The 12768-nt window shown below is 39.1% G+C and overlaps 1 protein-coding gene across 1 annotated transcript in view; it reads right to left on the bottom strand.

The window, feature by feature from the left end:
* The window catches only part of PHEX (phosphate regulating endopeptidase X-linked), a 398049-nt gene that overhangs the window by 186211 nt on the left and 199070 nt on the right, over positions 1-12768 (bottom strand). Inside the window, exons 10-11 of the mRNA XM_073616504.1 lie at positions 6407-6500; positions 2855-2983 (exon numbers count right to left, since the gene is read on the bottom strand). Coding sequence (XP_073472605.1) covers positions 2855-2983; positions 6407-6500 — 223 coding nt within the window. The remainder of the gene's footprint in view (positions 1-2854; positions 2984-6406; positions 6501-12768) is intronic.

Here is a 12768-nt window from a genome sequence, read left to right as displayed (position 1 = left end):
GGACAATTAAACTCCTCAATTCCTGTGGTTTTCAAAAAAATAATTTTAGTCTTTTCCTGAAGAACTTTTGTCAGAGTAGGGTCTTCTAATAGGATTTTTCAATGTTTGTTAATAACGTTCTTGATAACAAAATCCCAATTGTTTTATTGAGCACTAAACATAGTTAATGTATTGCAAAAGTCTGCATTAGACATGTGCACTGACAAAAAATGTGTTAGTTTTCGTTTCATTAGATTTTTTTTTTGCTTTTTTCGAAAATTCTAAAATTTGTAAATTCTAAAATTTGAAATTCGGAAATCCGAAGATTTTCTAACTTCCGAAATTCTGAATTATTGAACCTTCGGATTTCCGAATTTTCAAATATTAAATTTTTCGAATTTTGAATTTTCGAATTTTCGAATTTCAGTAAAATTAGAAATAATAACTAACTAATAATAACTAACTATTAAATTATAGGTATTGGAATTTCCTTTCAAATCTGGCTGTTTGTGAACGTAACGAATACAAATTACGAGTACGAATTTATCCGAAGTTACGAATTATCTGAAATAGCAAATGGAATGGAACAAATGAATAATAAAAAGGTTTTATTATTATTATTATTGTTTATTTATTATTTTTAGATCGTTACTATCCATTTGTTTCGATACGGCATTCGTTATTTCAGATAATTTGTAACTTCAGATAAATTTGCACTCGTTACGTTCACTAACAGCCACATTTAAAAAGAAGGAAATTCCAATACCTATAATTTAATAGTTATTATGTTAGTATTCGGGTTTTCGAATTTTCTGATTTTCATTCTTTTGAATGTTCAGGTTTTCATTCTTATGTTCGGATTTTCAAATTTCCAAATTTTTGAATTCTCCAATTTCCGAAATTCCAACTTTCCAAATTTTCGTATTTTCAAATTTTCAAATTTTCAAAATTCCTAATTTTGAATTTGCGAGTTTCCGAAATTTTGAATTTCCAAACTTCAAAATTTCTGAAATTTCTAATTTTCAGAAATTTGAAAATTTGAGAATTCATAAATTCAAAATTCGGAAATTTTGGAATAAACTAATTTGTCAAAATTCATTAAACAAATTCGGAACTAAATGAATTGCACATGTCTAGTCGGCATCAGAGAACCATTTATCAAGATATGCTTTAAGACTTAAGGCCCACTTTTTGGTCATGGCAGGGCAGAGCAATAAATAGATATTTTTTCACCTTCCAACTATTTTTTGCACGGCTTTGTTTTCCTCAAGGCAAAGATGTCACAGTTCCAGCCTGCCCTAGTGGGCTGGTTCTCTAACAGGCCCCGCTTTCAAAATACAAACGCACATACAAAAGCGGCAGGAGATCCCTGCATTAACATCGCTTATGTGGATACAGGAATCTATGAGGTTTTTTTTCATAAAGCCTGCTGGTTAAATAAAAAAAACTCAGTGTGTGTACCCAGATTTAATTACCAGACTAGACCTTTAGGCTGCTTTCACACTGAGGTGCTTTACTAAAAATAGCGTCTGTAAAGAGCTGCTCCTCTCACTCCAGTGTAAAAGCCCGAGGGCTTTCACACTGGAGCGGTGCACTTGCAGGACGGTAAAAAAAGTCCTGCAAGCCGCATCTTTGCAGCGCTGTAGGAACGGTGTATACACCACTCCTAAAGCGCCCCTGCCCATTGAAATCAATGGGCAGCGCCGGCGGTTTTAACCCTTTTTCGGTCGCTAGCGGGGCTTAAAAATATCTCGCTAATGGCCGAATAGTGCCACTAAAATGACAGTAAAGCGCCGCTAAAAATAGCAGCGCTTTACCGCCAACACCCCAACGCCCCAGTGTGAAAGCAGCTTTAGATTAAGACTAAGACACAAAAACTTATTAAATTTAGATGCACAGGTCTGTTATGACAGAGACCTTCTCTGGCTCTTGCCAGTATCCAGCTCTTTTTCCTATCAGAAGTTGATAAGATGCCTGTCTGTTTAGGCCAAGCAGGCCTGGATGACTCACAGTATGTCCTCACACACACTGGGGTTGATGTACTAAAGGCAAATAGGCTGTTCACTTTGCAAGGAAACCCAGAGCTTATTGAATGTGGTAAGTTTCACTTTGCAAATAATACCCAGCCACGTGCAAGAATAATTAAAAAAACTCACATTTTTGCTTGCACATGATTGGATGATAGAAGTCAGCAGAGCTTCATCTCATTCACTAAGCTCTGGGGAAAATTTCCTTGCAAAGTGCAGATTCCTTTGCAGACTGAACTGCCTATTTGCCCTCAGTAAATCAACCGCAGTGTTTCAGCAATAACTGTCTCCACAGGAGCCCTGATAGAATGCATGCTCTTCCGATTTGTAGGCAAAACCTATCTTTCACTAATAGGAAACCGCTCTATAGCTGTCTCTTCTGATTGCTCAGACACCCTTTCACTGCCAGAACTAGCTATTCTCCAAGCTTAGTGCATTTTCCAGGCTTCTGCCACAGTATACAATATATAAACTTCTAGGGATGATTTTTATTTTCAATAATTTAATGTAACTTCAGAGAAAACCCACACCACGTCCAAACCTGCTAACCTTACCACCACGATTAATCTGTCAATTAGAAATTAGTGAATAGAGCTGCTCAGACTTGGCATATTTGCTCAAATACTTTGGGATTCAATAATTACATATAGAGCAATACTGAGTCCCAAAACAGACAAATTATTTAATTCATATATAGTGTTTAATACTTGCTCTAGACTGTTTCAGCACCTGCATGTGAAGTGTTTACTTGTTTACACATTAAATATTAATAAAAATTAATAGCTTAGCCTTAATATGCTAATAACTATAGAAATGTTAACACGTAAATTAATATGTTTAGATCATACCATCAATTTCTTGTCCTCCTGGAAGTGGGCATCTACAAACATCTTCCCAACAGCATACGGAAGTGCATTTTCAATATAATTTACACATCTGTCCCATCGAGCTGCCAAAGAATTTGTTCCCAAGAGAACCTGCATCATGAAGAAATTAGACACTTAATATTCCTAAATGATTAAACACAGTTTATGTAGTTCTATGAAACATCATGCTATTGTATATCTATCGAGATGAGTCAGTGCTGATTTTTCTTAGTTTTAAAGATACATTGCCCCTCTTGAACTAAAATGTATGTCTGAAATAAAAAAAAATATATATTTATCACACGCACATTTATTTAAAGAGGGAAGTTTCAGGAAATAAAACGTAAATTTTAAATAAGGAACTTTGAAGCATAATAAGGGTCAGTGCCCACCTGCAGTCTCACCATTGCCATCAATGCAGCCTGATCAATGCCCATCTGCAGCCTCTCAAGTGCCATCAATGCAGCCTCATCAGTCCACATCAATGCAGCCTCACAATTGCCATCAATGCAGCAGCCTCACCATTGCCATCAATGCAGCAGCCTCACAAGTGCCATCAATGCAGCAGCCTCACCCCCCTCCCTGTCCTCTCCAAGGCAGCTAGAATTGAAGTATTGGCATATAACACGCTATTTGAACCCGATTTTCATGGTGAAAAAGTGAGTGTTTTATGTCAATAAATACAGTAATCAGCAAAGCCCTACAATAAATGCATGTTTTGTCTTTTCATTACCTTATACATACAAAACAATACCTATTGTCAGTTCTCCTCTGATGGACTGCAGAACACGTCCACTACTTCCGGAGTCCAGCAGGGGAAACCTCAAAAGGGGCTGACAAAACTGCTTGGCATTTCAGGGCAGCAGAGGTAGTGATGTCAGCTATAACAAAATATAGGAAAACTCACCGCTTTTCTTTTAGAATAAATGAGTATTCTTCCGTTCTGCAGTGTTTTATGAAAACACAAAGTATGCTGCATGTTTTTTGTCCACATATACTTCAAGGCCATAAAGTGTAATAGAATAAATAAAAGCCATTTGAGCAGCCTACATAGGGTAAGTGGAGCCAGGCCCAAACTGGCATTCTGTAAATTTAGACATGGATCAGAAGTGTAGGAGAAAATTGATGTGCTGGTGTTAATTCCTTATATAGTGCCTTTAAAAAGTATTCATACTCCTTGAAATTTTCCACATTTTGCCATGTTACAACCCAAAACGTAAATGTATTTTATTGGAATTTTATGTGATAGACCAACACAAATATGTCTATCACAAAATGGCACATAATTGTGAAGTGGAAGGAAATTGATAAATGGTTTTCAAATTTTTTTACAAATAAATATCTCAAAAGTATGGCATGCATTTGTATTCAGCCCTCTGAGTCAATACTTTGTAGAACCACCTTTCGCTGCAATTATAGCTGAAACTCTTTTTGGGTATGTCTCCACCAGCTTTGCACATCTAGAGAGTGACATTTCTGCCCATTCTTCTTTGCAAAATAGCTCAAGCTAATGGTTTAAATGCACACCACACTTTTAAGATATTTATTTGCAAAAAAAATTGAAAACCATTTATCATTTTCCCTCCACTTTCCAATTATGTGCCACTTTGTTTTGGTCTATCACATAAAATCCCAATAAATACATTTACATTTTTGGTTGTAACAAGACAAAATGTAATGTAATGACAAAATGTGGAAAATTTCAAGGGGTATGAATACTTTTTCAAGGCAATGCAGCTAAATAGTCCATGGCACCCCTGTTTTAATAAACTTCTAAAGCATACTTTATCCCAATAGTGCTAGTACATCAATAGAATGATTCTAGCAGGCTTTGTAAAAGTTGGACTGCATGCAACAATGTATGTCTAAAAGAAGATTTGTTGTGCTCAAACTAGGAAAGAGAATATTTTTAAAGCAGCTAACACAATATTGTTGGTCAAAATAACAAGAAATAGGGGATACAGGTGTATCGCTAAAAAGAGGTGATAATTGAGCAAAAAGTTCATATGCGATAAATTCAATAGCACAAAAAATGAATTAATAAAAATACAGTGCATCTGGAAAACTCCAATAAAATGAAGAATAGAAGAGCCGTCACCAACACCCAATATTACTGACTCTTACCGCCAGTGTATGGGATATACACATTGAACAAATCACTGAAAGATCAGATCCACAGCTCCTGTTCGTCAAACGCTCCAGTAATTAGGCAAGAGATCCTTTTTCACAGACCCACCAGAGACAGATAACTTAATCTTTTCAACCTCGGCTAAGAGATATACTCCACAGGTACAGCACAGTGGTCACATGTACGAGGATGAAAAAATACTCTCATTGCGCAAACATCCATAGAAATGGTAATTTATTCCATTAAAAACTAAATGTACAACTCACATTTAATACGTGTAAAATAGGCATAAGGAAAGTGTCCAGCGCTTCCTACCAATATGATGGCAGCCACTCCTCTGTCCACACTACGTCACTCGTCCCTTGCTCAACCCGACGTTTCGTCACAAACGTGCATCTTCAGGGGCGTGGTCATGACATGTGACGCTACTATTTATAAGGGATGGACTTGGATGTGAAGTCGGATATTAGGTGCGTTCCACCAGGCGGAAGTAATCACCTCCCGACCAATGGACTGCGCAATCACACATTAATGCCCCATACACACGGTCGGATTTTCCGATGGAAAATGTCCGATCGGAGCGTGTTGTCGGAAATTCCGACCGTGTGTGGGCTCCATCGGACATTTTCCATCGGATTTTCCGACACACAAAGTTGGAGAGCAGGAGATAAAATTTTCCGACAACAAAATCCGTTGTCGGAAATTCCGATCGTGTTTACACAAATCCGACGGACAAAGTGCCACGCATGCTCAGAATAAATAAAGAGATGAAAGCTATTGGCCACTGCCCCGTTTATAGTCCCGACGTACGTGTTTTACGTCACCGCGTTTAGAACGATCGGATTTTCCGACAACTTTGTGTGACCGTGTGTATGCAAGACAAGTTTGAGCCAACATCTGTCGGAAAAAATCCTAGGATTTTGTTGTCGGAATGTCCGAACAAAGTCCGACCGTGTGTACAGGCATTAGTGTGATCCACAGGACGGAAGTCATTATCTCCTGACCCATTGGAGTTTTCCAAATGGACTGTATTTTTATTAATTCTTTTTTTGTGCTATTGAATTTATCGCATATGAACTTGTTGCTCAATTATCACCACTTTTTAGCGCTACACCTGTATCCCCTAACAATGTATGTATGATCAGCAATGGCTGCTTTTATAGTCTATAAAAAGCAAATGAAAAAAGCAAAATGCCATAAAAGCAAAGACCAAACTGACAATCAATAGACAAAAACATAATATATGCAATGTAGTTAGGGACATGTCATCATTCCACACTTAATAGTTATATTTGTTTCTAGCTAACATGTTCAATGTTATATACTTCTGCTTAGTAACTAATAAACACAGGTTAAAAAATAATCTCAAGTAATGCTTTTGATACTTCAAATCTTAAATTTCTTACCCGTGCATACTCTAGTTGTCTATACTGGAACTTTCTACCGAGATTTGAAATTCTTGAATACACAAATTTCCATATTAGGTAGTTGGCAATAGTCCTGGAAAAATAATAGAAACAAAAATCAGTGTGACCTGAATATCGGTTACTTCCTTGTTTTTTCCTTTATTATTTTTATTCGTTTTTATTTATCAGCTTATCATTTTAATATGTGGGCTGCATTATGTAACCAAGACATTCACATAAACTGCAAGTGAAGAAAAGAAAAGCCTATCACTGATAAGTGAAAAGTAATAAATCAGTACCCTTAAATATAAATGGTTTGGAAAAGATAAAGCCCTATTTATTAAAAGAAAGCATTAGCATACATCCAAAGGTGTTATGGTCTAAGCAGATCCCAAATCTAGTTATGATGTGATATACAAACCTCATAAAGGAAAAAAATCCTTATCTTCCCTGACAGAAGTTTTTTTTTTTTTTCCGTTCAACGCAGCAGACTGAACAAAAAAACCCCAAAAAACTGAAACATCGTCATACTAACATAAACAATGTTAGTGAACCGATCACCCCAACTGTGACTTTGTGTTCTGAGAGGGGACTTCCCCCAGCCAGAATATACTGATCAGATGCAGCTTGGATGTTGGTTTTCCAGCATGCCTGTTTGAAAGAAGCCGGTCATGTAGAACAGACAGCTGTACACATGGGTCGAAAGCCGGTGCTGAACTGGCCAATTTCAGATGATTTTTAGCCCGTGTTCACAAGGCCTAAGGCAATTCCTCCTCCATAAGTGGCTCACATGCTTCCCCTCCTCAAAACTGCATCTCACAGTGGAAGGGTTTCAGCAGCAGAGGCAGTGCTGTCAATCTGGTAAGAAGTGGACAGAGCTAGGTAAGCTAGTTGCTGATTTACAAGCTACAGACTTATAAACTAACAGGAACAATGTTGATATCCATGCCCTCTGCAACATATTCTCATCCCACTGCAGTGCACACAGTCTACATGAGGGTGAAAATGCTGCTCTGAATTCATTATCAGTGCAGCAGTGTTGTCACCCCACTGGCATTATCAACAGGTATTTTTAAAAATTAGCAGGGGGACCAACAACAAAAGGAATAGTTCTACTTTACATTTAATCTTTTTGTTAGGTCAATTTAGGATTAAAGTCTAAGCATTTAAAATTGAAGATTCCAGAAAAGTGTTCAAATGGTACAAAATGGAAACACAAGATTTAGAAGCCTCATAATAGCAGATGATACATATTAAAATATGTCATTAGGCTTAATAACATAACATCCAAAAGAATACTGACTTATTCTGAAACTAAGGTACCTGGAGTCAGAAACGAACTCATAATAGCCGTGGGCTAAAGATAGAGGTAAGAACTGAATGAAGGAAAATAGCATAGAAAAGAAATGAAGAAAATGGGGTAGAATGTTGGACCTGGAGACCTCAAACAATATTTAGTCAATCTGCAGATCACATAGATATAGAAACATGATTATACTGAGCCCATGGCTCCCAAACTTTTTCATATTGCTTTTTTGGTATCATTCAGAGTACTAGCTATCCTTTTATGGATCATGATCCAAGAGATTTTCTGCTTGGCCTGAGACAGTGGAACTGAAGCCTCTTTCCAAAACTTGGCTATAGTTATCTTAGCCTGCAGAAGAATAAAAAAGATCAATCTTTCTAAACTGCAGGGAGAATTCTCTACTGATTCATTAGGCAGAGCGCTTTGAGGGTATTGTCACACTGATCATCCAGAAAATCATCACAGCAAAGCAAAAATTATGTTCCAAAATTTTTGTTTTTAGGACATTCTTACCATATATGGTACATGGTTCTCTGGAGTTCACATCCCTTGAAACAAGGGGAGATGTACAGATTTAGTTTCATGAGACAGTTGGAAACCAGATACCATCTTGGTCCTAATCCCAATCCAGCATATATGATTGTTTATTTGGGGAACTGGGTAAAAGCTCATAGATGATACACATGTCTCCTCTCTGACCCAAATTCTGCATAAACCATATTTCATAGGGCGTAAAACAATAGTTCTACTTTATAGTAGAAAATGGATGGATCCTTTGTCTGGCTTTTATTAGCCCCGTATTACCTGTGTCAAGGTGTCACTACTTTCAAGCACATACCCTCATATCCTGGCAGATAAGACTGCCCAGTATTATCGTCTCTGGGTCCATGTGTTTCAGGCAGCAGAGTGATAAGACGTATAACTATAATCAATAGTAAATGTTTTGCTTTCTGTAATCTGTATGTTGATAATATCCTAAGCATAGGAAATTCCTTAAAGTTGAACTAAAAAGTCCTCCCTTGCAATGGGGCTGCCCTCACACTGCAAGCATTAACTGATTGATTAGTCTAGGGGACAGTGAGAGCACTTTCACTTACCTTATCCTCTTCTCCCCCAGCAAGTTTGCTCCCTTTCACTCTGGCACTGAACTGTCTCTCAATATCCTCACGTCCAATGAAGGACTATGGTCTCTTAAGCTGTGTACACACAATCTGATTTTCCGACGGAATTGTGTGATGACAGGCTGTTATCGGAAAATCCCACCATTTGTACGCTCCATCAGACAATTGTTGTCGAATTTTCCGCAGACAAATGCTGGATGGCAGGCTTTAAAATTTTCCGCGGGCAGATGTCTGTTGTCGGAATTTCCAAGCGTGTGTACACAAGTCCGTTGGACAAAAGTCCAAAGTACAAACACGCATGCTCAGAAGCAAGGACGAGCTGGAAGCGGTCGGTCTTGAAAACTAGTGTTCGTAATGGAGAATTAACATTCGTGATGCGGCAAATGATAAAAATCAAAATGCAGCGCACATTCTGTTTTTCTTTAATGGGATAATAATGAAGCTGCTTTGCTGGGGATACTGATGGAGCTTTTGCAAACTAATTTTCAAAGGCTTTTTTTTCTAGTGATATCAAGAATAATATTATTATGCTTGTTATTTTTTTATTTTTTTCTGGTGCAAGTTACCACAACACCATTATCCCATAGTTTTTAAGATCAAAGATACAACTATGTTGGTGCCCCTTGTTAATTTTACATTGTATTTTTTAAAATGTAACTACCTACTCACAAACTGTCATTTGAAGTAAAACACATAGCCAAGTATTATTCTACACAATTTTTTTTATTGTGCTTTAAAAAAAGAAAACAAATACAATTAGACATGCTATCTGCCAATAGAACTTAACCAAAAAGTGCATTCTATGCATCCAAAAATATAGAAAATATAACTAATCAAATCATTATTATTCAACCAAAAAATTAAAAAAAAGCCTCATGCATGTGTCCTGCTTCTTAATATAGGGGGTCAACAATGCCAAGAGTTGGTGAAAGCAGGGGTCCGTCATCAGGAGATAATTCCAAAAATCATCCGGAATATTCTCCTGGAGCTCCTGCAGCAAAGGCTAATGACATAATTGGTCACGATTAATAAAGCAACCAATTTTTGGTCCAAGAAATCCTCCTCCTCCTGTTCCTGGACTGGACTTGGGTCAAAGCAATAACTCCAAGGCCAATAATAAATAAAAGGTATCTCCTCCGATTCCACAACGTGGCTGGTTGACTAAATCAGTTCAGAAATTAACTGAAAAGTGCGAAATGAAATGTGCGAAATGAAAAGTGCGAAATGAAAAGCGCAAATCAACGCTCACCAAACTTCTACTAACATGAAATTTGCAAAAGGAGCACAAAAGGTGGTCGCCTGACAATTGAACTTCCTCTTTTTCAGCTCGTAATATGTCTATTACATCACTACGTTCGTGTTTGTTGGCCAACAGTTGTGTACAAAATCCAGGCACACACCTTCAGACAAAAGTCTGAGGTTTTGTCTGCGGAAAATCCGATCGTGTGTACAGGGCTTTAGACAGTCGAAGTGCAGAGAGAAGAGGCTGCAAAGGAGCCTGGCAAGCAGAGGATCAGGTAAGTAATATTATTTCCCCAGGTCCCCTAAGCATAAACAAGCTGTTAACCCTTGCAGTGCAGGTGCACCCCCACTGCAAGGGAGGATTTGTAGTATACCGAAGATCAGCTTTAATGAAAGCTGGAAATTGTTAGTATATTAAACAAAACAGTTTAGAGCAGATACGAACTTCTAGTCAACAGCAGGGGAATGGTATTGGATACTCCTAATGCTTAACTGCTTGCTGACCATTTTACTTAGTTATACAGTGGCAAGATGGCTCTGCTGCACCAGATCACATACTAGGTATGAGATCTGGCACTTCCTGGTAGGGTAGGGGGCGCACAGGCTGCCGATGACCTGGCCCTGCTGTTATTATACACATCTAATGTCGATCACCGGGTGTCGGCCAATGGATCATCTAATGGAGAAAATATATGGGAAATTACTGAGAGGTACCTGTATTGCAGAACTGTATTCTGAGAAGTACTTTTAACATACTGTCAGTTTATTTTTGTTTAGCGTTTGAATCTTTGTCTTCTTGATATCATGTGACTTCCTAGTGTTAAAAGATTAAATCCTAAATCTTTATTGCAAAAAAAAAAAAAAAAGATTAAATCCTTGCTTTCTTAGCCTCTCCCAGTGTTTTGTGCCACCTACTTACGCAATGCTACAGCTTGTTTGGAAGATTAAGCATGTTATTGAGGTTAGTGGCTCAAACCCCAATTTTGCACTTACAGAAAAAGAGTAACATCAGAACAAGAAAGGCTTTTATATTGTTTTCCACATACTGTAGCTGAGTAATTAAAAATTAAATACATATGCTTCAATACAGTTTCCATCTTGTTTAAGTTTCTGTTGTTGTTGCTGCCTATTGTTTTGATGCATCAGCAAATTAAAGTGCTTTCTCGTGTTTTTCGAGTTAAATGTTTCAATTGCAAAATGCTTTTTTACACTGCACTTCAGTGCAATAATACTAATTACATCTTTCCCAAGGGCATTTTGAAATTTTAATAAGGAAAAGAAGAACCCTCCCCAGGGCCAGATTTACACAGGAGCTATTGGAGCTGCAATTTGGGGGGTAGGTAGCTGAAGACCTACCCCACCACTGGTCAAAAATACCTGTGATTCCCGGAGATATGGGGCTCCTTGCACAGCCTGTCAGAAGCTACATACAGAGAGGCCAGTTAAAATACAAGCTGGCACACTCTGTTTGCAGCAGACTGAGAGGATGAGCTCACAGTGCCTCTCCTCTTGTCAGAGGCACTGAGCTCAATGGACAGCTTGGAGCCTGCAGAGTTTGACAGGCAGCACCACCTGTCAAGCTCGCCTATTGATTTCAATGGGGCCACTCTGCAACTGCAAGCCAAACTCGCTTGCAGTAGCAGCATAGTCCAACAATGTAAAAATACCATTCAGCAATGTAAAAAAAAACAAGGAGGTGGCAGTAGCACCCCATGGACGCCTGTAAGCTTCTGCTATACCACTCGTTGAAAAGCAATCCACCACAGATCACTTTTCAGAGGGCAGTAAGCATTACCACAAATGTGAAAGAAACTTGAAACACAGCGCATGCGCGGAGCGTCCTGATATGGCCACTTAGCCACGGAGCTCCGCACCGTTCCTGTCCACTCCAGCCCGCTGTAGCCGCCAGAGCCCCCGGACCGGACCCGCTCCAGCGCGGACTGCTCGGGGACATCCCCGGGCATAAACTGATGACTGGGTGCCCCGCTAGAAGAGACCTAGCGAGACAGCTGGAGGAATCGCTTCTGCAGCCAGGCCAATCCAAGATGGCGGCCGTGAGCTCACACAGCTCACACCAAGCAGCAGAGGAGTCCATTGCGGACCAGGAAGAGGAACCTGCCCCCAGCTCAATACAGGGGAGGAACACAGTAAGTGCACCTTACTTAGCCCCTGCTTCACCAGCATCCACAGAATCCCTGATAGAGAGATCCATGGGAGATTTTCATCTCACCCCCCTGAAGGACATAATGAGCACTCCCACCTACTCTGTTACTGACAGACAGGCTCCATTACAAAACCCCACAGATCTACCTGCTTTGATGGAAGCGTTCTCCACAATGCTGGCCAGAGGTCTTGCCCAGACAGCAACACAAATCACCTCAGCTATACAGGCTGACCTCCAGCACTTGGGGATGAGGATTGAGCACATAGAACAGAAAACTGACCAGTCATCAGCCAGAATTAACCAAAATACAGCCAGGATCCAGGACATTCAGGAACAACTTGAAGTGGCCCTTTTTAAAATCGATGACCTCGAAAACAGGTCCCGCCAATACAACTTCAGAATACGGGGTCTTTCGGAATCGGTAAAGGAAGTGCAACCGGCGGTCCGTACCCTTCTCAAGAACCTTATCCCTGACATACCTGACCACAAACTGGAGTTAGACAGAGCACACAGAGCACTACAGCTAGTG

The sequence above is a fragment of the Aquarana catesbeiana genome, linkage group LG02, assembly GCF_042186555.1.
Source record: "Aquarana catesbeiana isolate 2022-GZ linkage group LG02, ASM4218655v1, whole genome shotgun sequence".
Taxonomy (NCBI): Eukaryota; Metazoa; Chordata; class Amphibia; order Anura; family Ranidae; genus Aquarana; species Aquarana catesbeiana.
Note: the sequence above shows the minus strand (reverse complement) of the source record. Positions and strands in the feature narration are given on the sequence as shown.